The 15120-nt window shown below is 44.2% G+C and overlaps 1 protein-coding gene across 5 annotated transcripts in view; it reads right to left on the bottom strand.

The window, feature by feature from the left end:
- The window catches only part of LOC131935564 (spectrin alpha chain, non-erythrocytic 1), a 126937-nt gene that overhangs the window by 88716 nt on the left and 23101 nt on the right, over positions 1 to 15120 (bottom strand). For 4 of the 5 annotated variants that reach the window (XM_059292030.1, XM_059292031.1, XM_059292029.1 and 1 more), the window contains exons 2-10: positions 13912 to 14221; positions 8718 to 8885; positions 6780 to 6896; positions 6401 to 6477; positions 3928 to 4008; positions 3555 to 3670; positions 2755 to 2867; positions 2156 to 2343; positions 504 to 729 (exon numbers count right to left, since the gene is read on the bottom strand). In XM_059292030.1, the coding sequence (XP_059148013.1) occupies positions 504 to 729; positions 2156 to 2343; positions 2755 to 2867; positions 3555 to 3670; positions 3928 to 4008; positions 6401 to 6477; positions 6780 to 6896; positions 8718 to 8885; positions 13912 to 14028 (1203 nt within the window). In that variant the 5' untranslated portion in view covers positions 14029 to 14221. Of the gene's footprint in view, positions 1 to 503; positions 730 to 1811; positions 1826 to 2155; positions 2344 to 2754; positions 2868 to 3554; positions 3671 to 3927; positions 4009 to 6400; positions 6478 to 6779; positions 6897 to 8717; positions 8886 to 13911; positions 14222 to 15120 lie in introns of those variants that run through there. The other variant, XM_059292032.1, reaches the window with a different exon arrangement.

Genomic DNA, 15120 nt, shown 5'->3' on the forward strand with positions numbered 1-15120 from the left:
TTGTTTACTAAATCTAAAATAGCAACCTATCATTGTTTACTAAATCTAAAATAGCAACCTATCATTATTTACTAAATCTAAAATAGCAACCTATCATTGTTTACTAAATCTAAAATAGCAACCTATCATTATTTACTAAATCTAAAATAGCAACCTATCATTGTTTACTAAATCTAAAATAGCAACCTATCATTGTTTACTAAATCTAAAATAGCAACTTTATTTGTTTACTAAATCTAAAATAGCAACTTTCTTTGTTTACTAAATCTAAAATAGCAACTTTATTTGTTTACTAAATCTAAAATAGCAACCTATCATTATTTACTAAATCTAAAATAGCAACCTATCATTATTTACTAAATCTAAAATAGCAACCTTTCTTTGTTTACTAAATCTAAAATAGCAACCTATCATTGTTTACTAAATCTAAAATAGCAACCTTTCTTTGTTTACTAAATCTAAAATAGCAACCTATCATTGTTTACTAAATCTAAAATAGCAACCTTTCTTTGAAAGCGCCTGGCCAACTGTTCCAGCCTCTCCTGCCTGATGAGCTCGTCCTTGAGAGCCACCTCCCTCCCATGCTCACATTTCTCCAGCTGCATCCAGGCTGTCTCGATGTCGTGGATGAGCATGCCCTCTGGTGGCAGGTATTGTTTTTGTCCATTGGCTTTCAAACGGGCCTGAACATTAAAGTACTGGACTTCAACATTACCTCTCTCACGATATCTGTAATAAAGGAAACAATAATTTCAACTGACACCCAACTATTTATGTCATCAACTTTGGCTATGAAATTAACATATAGCCTATCATAAAAATAAGAAAATAATACATGCATTCTTTCATTAAATTTATAAATGACTAAAATATTTAAAACTTTATTTTTTATTTCTTTTCTAATTTTAGTAATTCGGAATTTTAAAAACTAAATATAGCTAATCAATGTTGTAGTGTTTAAAATCATTGGTAGAGTATTTATTTTTTCCCATCCCTATTACTCTGAATTAAGTCAACATACCTACATAATTTTTTTTTTTTGCTGTAAAACCCTATCAGTAGCTTTTGATCTTAAGTCTAGAAGACAGTTATCTCCCCTATCTGTGGTTGGTTCTCAGATGTGAAAACTTACCACAACATACTTTCCACTACTGTTTAATGACTAATTTTATGTTAAACAAGATTGAAAATAGATAATTTTGTGTTATCAGAAACAAATTATCTGGAAAAAAGGTTGAATCCCCTACATTAGATATGGATCAAAACTGAGTAACAAGATTTGCTGACAGACCCACAAACCCCCTACTAGACCCCAGTGTTTCTTCCAGACTTTTTTCTCAGGGGGGGTACTTGAAATTTTTGTGGGGGCGGTAGACTTTCTTCGGGGGGGGGGGGGGGGGCAGACACTGTTAAAAGTATATATTTTCTATATAAATTACATAAATTACATTTCGTTCGGGGGGGGGGGGGGCGGTAAAAAAATTTCGGGGCAAAGCCCCCCCGAAGAGATGCCTGGAAGAAACTCTGCTAGACCCCCAGACATTGTGAACTAGGTAAAAGCTTGTATAACTATCAAATATTTTATTAGCTATGAATAATATCAAATATATTTGATATATATTTCTGCAAGAAATTAACAAAACACCAAGTAGAATTGGATTGACCAGCTATCTCTACAAGCAATCAGCTGATAAAGATCCTGGAATTTTAATTATTCAGCTCAATAAGAACATTTACAATCCTATTTAAGCGAGAATGTGTTACAAGTTTTGGTGGTTTCTCTACTGTGTTACTAGGATTGAAAGGCTTACTTTGGTGGTTTCTCTACTGTGTAACTAGGATTGAAAGGCTTACTTTGGTGGTTTCTCTACTGTGTTACTAGGATTGAGAGGCTTACTTTGGTGGTTTCTCTACTGTGTTACTAGGATTGAGAGGCTTACTTTGGTGGTTTCTCTACTGTGTTACTAGGATTGAGAGGCTTACTTTGGTGGTTTCTCTACTGTGTTACTAGGATTGAGAGGCTTACTTTGGTGGTTTCTCTACTGTGTTACTAGGATTGAGAGGCTTACTTTGGTGGTTTCTCTACTGTGTTACTAGGATTGAGAGGCTTACTTTGGTGGTTTCTCTACTGTGTTACTAGGATTGAGAGGCTTACTTTGGTGGTTTCTCTACTGTCATGTAGTCCTTAAATGCGATCAACTCTTTCTGTATGCCCTCCAGAGAGTTGGGGAAATCCCGATTGTTCAGTGATTTAATCTTCTCTCTGATCCAGGCCAAAAGGTTGGAGGTCAGACTTTCATAATCATCTTGCATCTTCTGGACATCTCTCATCATGCCAACAATCTGGACAGCAAATTAAATAGCAGTGGTTAAACAATATGGACAGCAAATTAACAGCAGTGGTGAATAATCATTGAGTTTGATTACATTATCACAAAACATTTACACATTAGTTATGATGTTTGCAAGAATGTATTAAACACATTTTTTTCCCTTTTGTTACAATAAAATTTGCTAATAGCAATAAGCAGCTTAGTGAAGAAGTAAGCAACCAAAGGAGTACTTATACATTTGCTATAACTGACTGGAGTAAACAGACTAGACTAGTTTCCCTGGTGACATTTTGAAGCCTGATGATATTTTGTAGACAGACTATGTTCAGTTACAGAGGTGTCATTTTGAAGCCTGATGATATTTTGTAGACAGACTATGTTCAGTTACAGAGGTGACATTTTGAAGCCTGATGATATTCACCTTAGCAATCCTCTTTCCTCCAGTCATCTCACTCTTCATTTTAGCAAAGTAGTGGTAGTAGGAGGCGACGTACGTGACGATAATCTTTTCATCTGGGCGGTTGACATCAACATCTGCAAGAAATACATAGATAAGCATAGTCAGAAACGTAAATGTTAATATATAAACAAGCCCATATAGAGAAATCTATATACAGAAACCCATGTAAAGAGACCCATATAAATGGACCCATACACAGACCCACATACACAGACCCACATACACAGACCCACATAATTTGACCCAAATAAAGGGACATAAGTTTACAAACCCATATTAGCAGACCCATGTTAACACCCTCTTAAAACATGACAACAAAAAATGACCACAGTAAACTGACCTTCAGTACATCAAATGACCACAGTAAACTGACCTTCAGTACATCAAATTACCACAGTAAACTGACCTTCAAATGCCCACAGTAAACTGACCTTCAGTACATCAAATGCCCACAGTAAACTGACCTTCAGTACATCAAATGACCACAGTAAACTGACCTTCAGTACATCAAATTACCACAGTAAACTGACCTTCAGTACATGAAATGACCACAGTAAACTGACCTTCAAATGCCCACAGTAAACTGACCTTCAGTACATCAAATGCCCACAGTAAACTGACCTTCAGTACATCAAATGCCCACAGTAAACTGACCTTCAGTACATCAAATGACCACAGTAAACTGACCTTCAAATGACCACAGTAAACGACCTTCAAATGCCCACAGTAAACTGACCTTCAAATGACCACAGTAAACTGACCTTCAGCATCCAGGATCTTTGGAATACCCAGCTGTTTATCTGCCACATCAAATGCATTGTTCAGGTTCCCCATGTGGTCAGCAGGGTCAAGGCCATTGTAGTTAATTATGTCAGGTCTGCCAATTAAGAAAAACGTTTTTTTAAAAGGGTGAGGCAAGTAATACAATAATTATGGCTGCTGTCTTAAGTGTCAAGTATGGCTGCTAGCTGTGTTTAGTGTCAAGTATGGCTGCTAGCTGTGTTTAGTGTCAAGTATGGCTGCTAGCTGTGTTTAAGGTCAAGTATGGCTGCTAGCTGTGTTTAGTGTCAAGTATGGCTGCTAGCTGTCTGTCAGGTATGGCTGCTGTCTGTCAAGTATGGCTATAGTGTGTACCTGTGAGCATGAATGAGGGCATTAAATCCCAGTCCATTTCTCCAGCTTGTGGTAAAGTTGGTGATGTTGACACCTGGATACCTGGGAAATATTAACAAGGTATTAGAACAGGTTTAACCAGCAAAATGAAAGCTTTCACATTTTTCTTTTACCTTGAGTAGTGTTTAGGTATATCAAACGCATTTTTTTCCATTGGGTCTACAGAATGTAAACAATCCCACCAAAACAAGAAATGTTTGCTCAAGTTCATCTGGACAAATACAAGCTACAGCCAACAAGATGGGGTAGGACGGACTGAAGGCTCATTAAAAATGGATGACCGCAGACAAGATGTATTGATTGCAGGGGAGACCAACAGGTTTAATCATCATCAGGGGAGACCAACAGGTTTAATCATCATCAGGGGAGACCAACAGGTTTAATCATCAGGGGAGACCAACAGGTTTACAGGGGAGACCAACAGGTTTACAGGGGAGACCAACAGGTTTAATCATCAGGGGAGACCAACAGGTTTACAGGGGAGACCAACAGGTTTACAGGGGAGACCAACAGGTTTACAGGGGAGACCAACAGGTTTAATCATCAGGGGAGACCAACAGGTTTACTCATCATCAGGGGAGACCAACAGGTTTAATCATCAGGGGAGACCAACAGGTTTACTCATCATCAGGGGAGACCAACAGGTTTAATCATCATCAGGGGAGACCAACAGGTTTACAGGGAAGACCAACAGGTTTACAGGGGAGACCAACAGGTTTAATCATCAGAGGAGAACAGTTATTTTATTTCTGCCAATTGATGAATGTGGCTACATGGTGATGTAGTACAACATCACATGCTACATGGTGATGTAGTACAACATCACAAGCTACATGGTGATGTAGTACAACATCACAAGCTACATGGTGATGTAGTACAACATCACAAGCTACATGGTGATGTAGTACAACATCACAAGCTACATGGTGATGTAGTACAACATCACAAGCTACATGGTGATGTAGTACAACATCACAAGCTACATGGTGATGTAGTACAACATCACATGGTGATGTGGGCGAATAAAAATGGGAACAAAGACTTATCTCAAGACGTGGTCACTAACATTATTTGGACACAGCAACACCAGAGCGATAAGACAAGTGTAACAGACGACAAAACAAGTGTAACAGACGAGTCTGAAAAAGTGTGGGAGGGAACAAAGGCGAGCTGTGTAGAATGGACAACAAGTTGACCACAAGTTGACCATGGCCAAACATTAGACACTAGAGCAGAGGTAACCTTAAAGCAACATTTGGCTTGCTATTCCAATTGGGGCAGCAGCTAGCAAACACTGCACCTCCATTTAGACATTTAAACTGGCAATTGTTTCTATTTAAACACCTCATTGGCCGCAAGTGGGGGGACACCTTTTTTTTTACCTGGGCAACAATTCATTAATCTTTTAGGCTAACAATGGAACAGATGCCTAGCATACCCAGGGCAGATTTGAAGCAGATTTGAAATGTGCTGGCTGGCAGATTGTAAGCATAACTAACATTTTGAAAATGGTTCAGGCCATATTGTAATAAACTTTTGAACAGGTTATAAATAACTCGGATCGACATCAAGATAACAGGAAGCTATTTATAGAAAAGGGAATCTAAGGAGAAATATCTGACATAACTTTCCAATGTGTGTCAGACAAAGTGACACGGTACACATAGATATCCAAAATAAATACTGAGTCACGCAAAGTCTGGCAACAGGAAATACCTGGCACATGTTTGTTAAATAGCGCAACACACGGTTCTTACGCCACTAGTAGATAGTATCATCAGTAAATAAAGGACAATGAGAAAATGGTCATCAACAGCTCAGTGGGCTGACCATCTACACGTCAGTGAGGGACTTACCCAGGGCTGACCATCTACACGTCAGTGAGGGACTTACCCAGGGCTGACCATCTACACGTCAGTGAGGGACTTACCCAGGGCTGACCATCTACACGTCAGTGAGGGACTTACCCAGGGCTGACCATCTACACGTCAGTGAGGGACTTACCCAGGGCTGACCATCTGCACGTCAGTGAGGGACTTACCCAGGGCTGACCATCTACACGTCAGTGAGGGACTTACCCAGGGCTGACCATCTACACGTCAGTGAGGGACTTACCCAGGGCTGACCATCTACACGTCAGTGAGGGACTTACCCAGGGCTGACCATCTACAGTGAGGGACTTACCCAGGGCTGACCATCTACACGTCAGTGAGGGACTTACCCAGGGCTGACCATCTACACGTCAGTGAGGGACTTACCCAGGGCTGACCATCTACACGTCAGTGAGGGACTGACCACCTACACGCCATGAGGGACTGACCATCTACACGTCAGTGAAGGACTTACCCAGGGCTGACCATCTACACGTCAGTGAGGGACTGACCACCTACACGCCATGAGGGACTGACCATCTACAGGTCAGTGAGGGACTTACCCAGCAGTTTTTCTCTGGCACCACAACAACAAGGCATCCTTGGCTGATCGCTTCTCACTATCCTCATGCTCTTCATCCTGTGGACAGTGGTCAAGTTTAGCTGGACAAAGGTCAAGTTTAGCTGAACAAAGGTCAAGTTTAGCTGAACAAAGGTTAAGTTTAACTGGACAGTGGTAAAGTTTAACAGATAACAAGTTTAGCTGGGCAGTGGTCAAGTTTAAGAGATGTCAAGTTTACTAGGGCAGTGGTCAAGTTTAACAGATCAGTGGTCAAATTTACCAGCTGTTACGTTTAGCAGGGCAGTGGTCAAGTGTAGCAGGGCAGTGGTCAAGAGTAGCAGAAGAAAGAGCATACAGAGCAAACCATAACAAGTGTTTACCACATCAATGATGATCTCCTGGATCTGAAAGCGGAGGATGATGGTCCAGATCAAGCCGAGTATCAACCTCGGGTTGCCGTCCACAATGTCTTCAGCGCCAATGTTTTCAAAGTACACCTGCGGAAATACGGAAATACGTTAAAGGACACACCACTACACGACACGCTGCTACACGACACACTACTACACGACACACTGCTACACGACACACTACTACAAGACACACGACTACAAGACATACTATACACGACACACAACTACACGACACACAACTACACGACACACAACTACACGACACACAACTACACGACACACAACTACACGACACACAACTACACGACACACTGCTACACGACACACTGCTACACGACACACTACTACAAGACATACTACACACGACACACAACTACACGACACACTTCTACACGACACACTTCTACACGACACACTTCTACACGACACACAGCTACACGACACACAGCTACATGACACACTACTACAAGACATACTACTACACGACACACTACTACACGACACACAGCTACACGACACACAGCTACACGACACACTACTACACGACACACTACTACACGACACACTACTACACGACACACTTCTACACGACACACTACTACACGACACACTACTACACGACACACTTCTACACGACACACTTCTACACGACACACTACTACACGACACACTACTACACGACACACTACTACACGACACACTACTACACGACACACTACTACAGGACACACTACTACAGGACACACAACTACAGGACACACAACTACACGACACACAGCTACACGACACACAACTACACGACACACTTCTACACGACACACTACTACAGGACACACTGCTACACGACACACTACTACAAGACACACTACTACAAGACATACTACACACGACACACAACTACACGACACACAACTACACGACACACTTCTACATGACACACTTCTATACGACACACTACTACACGACACACAGCTACACGACACACAGCTACATGACACACTACTACAAGACAGACTACTACACGACACACTGCTACACGACACACAGCTACACGACACACAGCTACACGACACACTACTACACGACACACTTCTACACGACACACTTCTACACGACACTCTTCTACACGACACACTACTACACGACACACTACTACACGACACACTACTACAGGACACACTACTACAGGACACACAACTACACGACACACAGCTACACGACACACAGCTACACAACACACAGCTACACGACACACTACTACACGACACACTACTACAAGACACACAACTACACGACACACAACTACAGGACACACTACTACACGACACACTACTACACGACACACTACTACACGACACACTACTACACGACACACTATTACACGACACACTACTACACGACACACTACTACAGGACACACTACTACACGACACACTACTACACGAGACACTACAGGACACACTACTACACGAGACACTACTACAGAACACACTACTACACGACACACTACTACACGAGACACTACAGGACACACTACTACACGAGACACTACTACAGAACACACTACTACACGAGACACTACTACAGGACACACTACTACACGAGACACTACTACAGGACACACTACTACACGAGACTCTACTACAGGACACACTACTACAAGACATACTACTACAAGACACTACTACACGACACAATACTACACGACACAATACTACACGACAGAATACTACACGACATACTACACACGACAACCTAAAATAGACATGTGAAGCCGGTCACTTCTTGCCCTCCCACACTCCACTCCCCCACACACACACTCCACTCCCACACACCCCTCCCACACACACCCCTCCCACACACACCCCTCCCCCACACACCCCTCCCCCACACACCCCGCCTTACCTTGGTGGCTAGAAACTTGAGGCACCTGTTAAGGTTCTCCACCTTCTGTACACGCAGCAGACCTTTGTTGGGCTTGCCCAGGTTTTCACCTGAGATGATCTCTAGCAGTTTCATCAACATCTTCCCGTCGGCCAGGTCTGTGAACAGGTCCCTGATCTCCATCCGTACCTGGGGACAAGGCCAATGTTTCACTTGTTTTTTACCTCATTCATTTGGTGCCCAACTTGGGGCTCAGTTCGGTGCATAATTATGCAAATCTAACGGGCAGCAGAGTAGAGGCTGCTAGACATACGGTGTTGGCACTTGTCAATCACTTCCTATTACAAGCAAGAAACCCGGTGTAAACGAAACCAAGTTGATAAATTGTGCGGTCGTGCCATTGTAACTCTCCCCTGACATCGACGACCAGTTCTGTACTAGCATTAACAACAATGCTTTTGTTGACGTCTGATAGAGGCGTCTCACTCTTTAATGAGATATTGATAGAACGGGTGGTAAGCAAAGTAAGCTCATTCTAACTTTTTAATGCCATCTAACATTTTGGGAATGTAAAGACAGATGAAATGTAGCGACGTTAGGAATGTAGCGACGTTAGGAATTTAGCGACGTTAGGAATGTAGCGACGTTAGGAATGTAGCGACGTTAGGAATGTAGCGACGTTAGGAATTTAGCGACGTTAGGAATGTAGCGACGTTAGGAATGTAGCGACGTTAGGAATGTAGCGACGTTAGGAATTTAGCGACGTTAGGAATGTACAGACGTTAGGAATTTAGCGACGTTAGGAATGTAGCGACGTTAGGAATGTAGCGACGTTAGGAATGTAGCGACGTTAGGAATTTAGCGACGTTAGGAATGTAGCGACGTTAGGAATGTAGCGACGTTAGGAATGTAGCGACGTTAGGAATGTAGAGACGTTAGGAATTTAGCGACGTTAGGAATGTAGCGACGTTGGAAATGTAACGACGTTGGAAATATAGCAAAACGTGTCGCACAAAGTTAACTATATAAGTTAAGATACAAGAAATTCGATCTCTAGATTGTGTGCTGTGAGACACGTGAAAGTAGGTAGGACACTTGACTCAAGTGGTTTGAGATATTTGGTATCGGATCTACCCGTTACACGCTGGGTTAGCGACTTGAAATACAATGTTCTGATTGCTGGGGTAGATGTGTCATACACTTGAACGTTCTTGACTTTCACCGGACATCTTGGGGGATGTTTAGAGCATCAATAGAGTCAGTGTTTCTTCCAGACTTTTTTCTCGAGGGGGTGGGTGGGGGAGGGGGGCACTTGACATTTTCGTCCATTTCGTGGGAGGGGGGGGGCAGTAGACTCTCTTCGTGTGGGCTCCGCCCCCTCACAAAACACTGTGCCATAAACGTATCCACATCGCCCCTAAAGTCTGATTAAAATTTATTCACTGCCCTATAGATCAAGTTCAACTTGACTTAATCCTTTATCACTGAGACTTTTTTTCTCAGAAAAAAAACATCAAGATAACACGTGATTAACTCCATGCAGTGTGGAGGGGGTGGGGCATAAAGGAATATTAATTTAGAAGACGTTTGGTATAAAAGGTAATATAGACAATACTAGAATCATCTTGCCGTCAGGCTAATGGTGGATGTTGTCGTCAGGCTTATGGTGGATGTTGCCGTGAGCTCATGGTGAATGTTGCCGCTAGGCTCATGGTGAATGTTGCCGTTCACTTCTTGGTATGGGCGCCACAAATGTGTTCATGTCTGACAAGCGACAACAGCAGGTAAGACCAAATAACGGCAGACAAACACAGGCTGGCAGACGTCAGCTATCGACCAGGTAGGGACAGGTAACGACCAGATGCCGGCTGGAGAAACGTTGTGACATCGATCTGATCGTCTGATCGATTAGCGTTCGCTGACAAATCAACTGCTCGTGTGTACCCACATTTCACTGATCGAACTTGTTCAACTCAACCACACCAAGTCATAACCACACCAACCATAGTTACAACCACACCAAGTCACAACCACACCAACTCCAGTTACAACCAAACCAACGCCAGTCAAAAACACACTAACCCCAATAGACTTCCCCTCCCGTCCCCACCCAAGTAACAAAGCAAGAGGGAGTAAAACCACATCCAGATGTAGTAGAGCCACATCAAGTGGGAGTAGAGCCACATCCAGAGGGAGTAGAGCCACATCAAGTGGGAGTAGAACCACATCCAGATGGAGTAGAGCCACATCAAGTGGGAGTAGAGCCACATCAAGTGGGAGTAGAGCCACATCAAGTGGGAGTAGAGCCACATCCAGAGGGAGTAGAGCCACATCAAGTGGGAGTAGAGCCACATCACGTGGGAGCCACATCCAGAGGGAGTAGAGCCACATCCAGAGGGAGTAGAGCCACATCCAGAGGGAGTAGAGACACATCTAGAGGGAGTAGAGCCACATCAAGTGGGAGTAGAGCCACATCAAGTGGGAGTAGAGCCACATCAAGTGGGAGTAGAGCCACATCAAGTGGGAGCCACATCAAGTGGGAGTAGAGCCACATCAAGTGGGAGTAGAGCCACATCAAGTGGGAGTAGAGCCACATCAAGTGGGAGCCACATCAAGTGGGAGTAGAGCCACATCAAGTGGGAGTAGAGCCACATCAAGTGGGAGTAGAGCCACATCAAGTGGGAGTAGAGCCACATCAAGTGGGAGTAGAGCCACATCCAGATGGAGAAGAGCCACATCAAGTGGGAGTAGAGCCACATCAAGTGGGAGTAGAGCCACATCAAGTGGGAGTAGAGCCACATCCAGATGGAGTAGAGCCACATCAAGTGGGAGTAGAGCCACATCAAGTGGGAGTAGAGCCACATCAAGTGGGAGTAGAGCCACATCAAGTGGGAGTAGAGCCACATCAAGTGGGAGTAGAGCCACATCAAGTGGGAGTAGAGCCACATCAAGTGGGAGTAGAGCCACATCAAGTGGGAGTAGAGCCACATCAAGTGGGAGTAGAGCCACATCCAGATGGAGAAGAGCCACATCAAGTGGGAGTAGAGCCACATCAAGTGGGAGTAGAGCCACATCAAGTGGGAGTAGAGCCACATCCAGATGGAGTAGAGCCACATCAAGTGGGAGTAGAGCCACATCAAGTGGGAGTAGAGCCACATCAAGTGGGAGTAGAGCCACATCAAGTGGGAGTAGAGCCACATCAAGTGGGAGTAGAGCCACATCAAGTGGGAGTAGAGCCACATCAAGTGGGAGTAGAGCCACATCAAGTGGGAGTAGAGCCACATCAAGTGGGAGTAGAGCCACATCCAGATGGAGTAGAGCCACATCAAGTGGGAGTAGAGCCACATCAAGTGGGAGTAGAGCCACATCCAGAGGGAGTAGAGCCACATCAAGTGGGAGTAGAGCCACATCAAGTGGGAGTAGAGCCACATCAAGTGGGAGCCACATCCAGAGGGAGTAGAACCACATCCAGAGGGAGTAGAGCCACATCCAGAGGGAGTAGAGACACATCTAGAGGGAGTAGAGCCACATCAAGTGGGAGCCACATCCAGAGGGAGTAGAGCCACATCCAGAGGGAGTAGAGCCACATCCAGAGGGAGTAGAGCCACTATGGAGCAGCACGAAGCTCCTGTCCTCCTGTTGTCTGATACTGTTTGACAACATTACTGCCTGTTGTCTGATACTGTTTGACAACATTCCTATCTGTTGTCTGATACTGTTTGACAACATTACTGCCTGTTGTCTGATATTGTTTGACAACATTCCTGTCTGTTGTCTGATATTGTTTGACAACATTCCTGTCTGTTGTCTGATATTGTTTGACAACATTCCTGCCTGTTGTCTGATACTGTTTGACAACATTCCTGCCTGATGACGGCAGTCACACCGGCGTGTGGTCGATCGATGATTTCGTTGGATCGAACGGCGAGACACCCAATGTGTGAGGGATGGTCACCTAGACACGCAATGTGTGGGGGTTGTTCACCTAGACACGCAATGTGTGAGGGATGGTCACCTAGACACGCAATGTGTGGGGCAATGTGTGGGGGATGTTCACCTTCTGGTACTGCCTCTAGCTTTAGAGCCCTTGTTAATTTAAAATAAATTTTAGTTGTTCAGTGTGTCACTACCACATCAGTCAGTCATGTATCTATCTACAAACACCTCATGCCCCCCCCCCCCCCCCCCAACAAGGTAAAAATAGATGGAAAATTACTGTTGGACAAAAATAGATGAGAATTAGTGGTCGCTACCAGCTGTTTTCAATGATCCCGGCTTAATAGTTGATCTCTATAAGTAGGTATGTGTGTGTGTGTGTATGTGTGTGTGTGTGTGTGTAAGCGATGGGGGCTGGTGTCACGTGACTTGGTCAGTTAGCCACGTCTGCTGTCTGTCACTAACAGCATAAAGTGTCCGTATGACAACAACTTGGGGACGGAGATGGGGGGGGGGGGGGAGAGTTAAGAAAACAACAAGGACTTTGGGGGGGGGGGGGGAGTTAAGAAAACAAGGACTTTAAAAAACCTGAAGAACAAGTTTTGTGGACCAGTGGTTTGACTCAAGGGGTTGGCTACAGCATCGGCATAGCACGTCGGTACAACACATCGGTACAACATCACGTGTCGGTACAACAACACACATCGGTACAACATCACACGTAGGTACAACACGTAGGTACAACACGTCGGTACAACAACACACGTCGGTACAACACGTCGGTACAACAACACACATCGGTACAACAACACACGTCAGTACAACAACACACGTCGGTACAACACGTAGGTACAACAACACACGTCGGTACAACACGTCGGTACAACAACACACATCGGCACAACAACACACGTCAGTACAACAACACACGTCGGTACAACACGTAGGTACAACAACACACGTCGGTACAACACGTCGGTACAACAACACACGTCGATACAACAACACACGTCGGTACAACAACACACGTCGGTACAACAACACACGTCGGTACAACACATCGCTACAACGCGTCGGAACAGCCACACGTCGGCACAAGTTGGAGATTGGGGGGGGGGGGGGCGAATAGACGGCGGCAAGGTCTATTTTATGTGCGGATTCCCAGCTTCTTGTGTGTGGGCACCCAAATTTGTGTATGGAGTGACCCAAAGCTCCATGCGAGTGTGTAAACCCGTAGGGTGGGGGGGGGGGTACCTTTTTGCTGCTAGTTAAAACTTACCTTCTCGAGGAAGGCGTTTGCCCATTTTGTGAATGTTTTCTTCTGTATAAAAACCCTCTCGTCTTGCAGGGCCTTGATGCGGCCCTTCTCAAAGTTCTGCGTCTCTAGCGTGGACATCTCGGTGGTCCACACGGGACTAGCACTGCCTCATTGTGGCGCGGACCTCCAAGTAGACTGGACTCACGCTGTGGTAGTGCTCCACGTGATAATATAATCCAAGTGCTGATCTAATCCAAGTGCTGATCTAATCCAAGTGCTAATATAATCCAAGTGCTAATGTAATCCAAGTGCTAATGTAATCCAAGTGTTACTGTGGAAGACAAAAAAAAGTCAGTTGAAATGTTTAAATAATATGTGCAATAGTTTTTTTTTTACAAAAAAAATATTAAAAACTGACCATTACATCTGCACAGACTAGACTGACAGTTATACCTGTATAGTCTGACCGTTATACCTGTATAGACTGCCCGTTATACCTGTATAGTCTGGCCGTTATACCTGTATAGACTGACCGTTATACCTGTATAGTCTGACAGTTTTACCTGTATAGACTGACCGTTATACCTGTATAGTCTGACCGTTATACCTGTATAGACTGACCGTTATACCTGTATAGTCTGACTGTTATACCTGTATAGACTGACCGTTACGACTGGCATTATAACAGCGGGGTGTAATCGTTCAGTGTATAAAAACAGTGAGACAACAGGAGCAGATTTTACCGTGAACCCCAGAGCCGGCGTTAGGGGGTGGCGAACGGGGCGGTCGCCATAGGCCCCGCGCTTGAAGGGGCCCCGCGCTTCAGCAATGTCATTGTTATCTGAATTAGTTCGTAAACTTAAAAAAGTTGTTGCTGAATTCAATTGGGAAAAACTAAATGGTTGAATGCCGACGTTGTTGATTGTTATAACCGAGGCCACGGTTGATGTTGGTGAGTCCCACCTGAACTGGGACAGACCGTAATTCTATACAAAAAACAGTGTCACACAACTCCCCTTTGTGTAGGGTACGGTCGCATGGCATTTGACCTGAGCTGACTGGAGATGGCGGTCGAGAATTAGCCCACGACGTAAAGAGATACCCTATTGTGATTGTAGGAAAAAAAGTCACAGGAAAAAAAAACACAGGAAAAAAAACACAGAAAAAAAGTCACAGGAAAAAAAGTCACAGGAAAAAAAGTCACAGGAAAAAAAGTCACAAATATATATT

The sequence above is a fragment of the Physella acuta genome, unplaced genomic scaffold (genome assembly GCF_028476545.2).
Source record: "Physella acuta isolate Inbredline_101_S28 unplaced genomic scaffold, ASM2847654v3 ptg000148l, whole genome shotgun sequence".
NCBI classification, from domain to species: Eukaryota; Metazoa; Mollusca; class Gastropoda; family Physidae; genus Physella; species Physella acuta.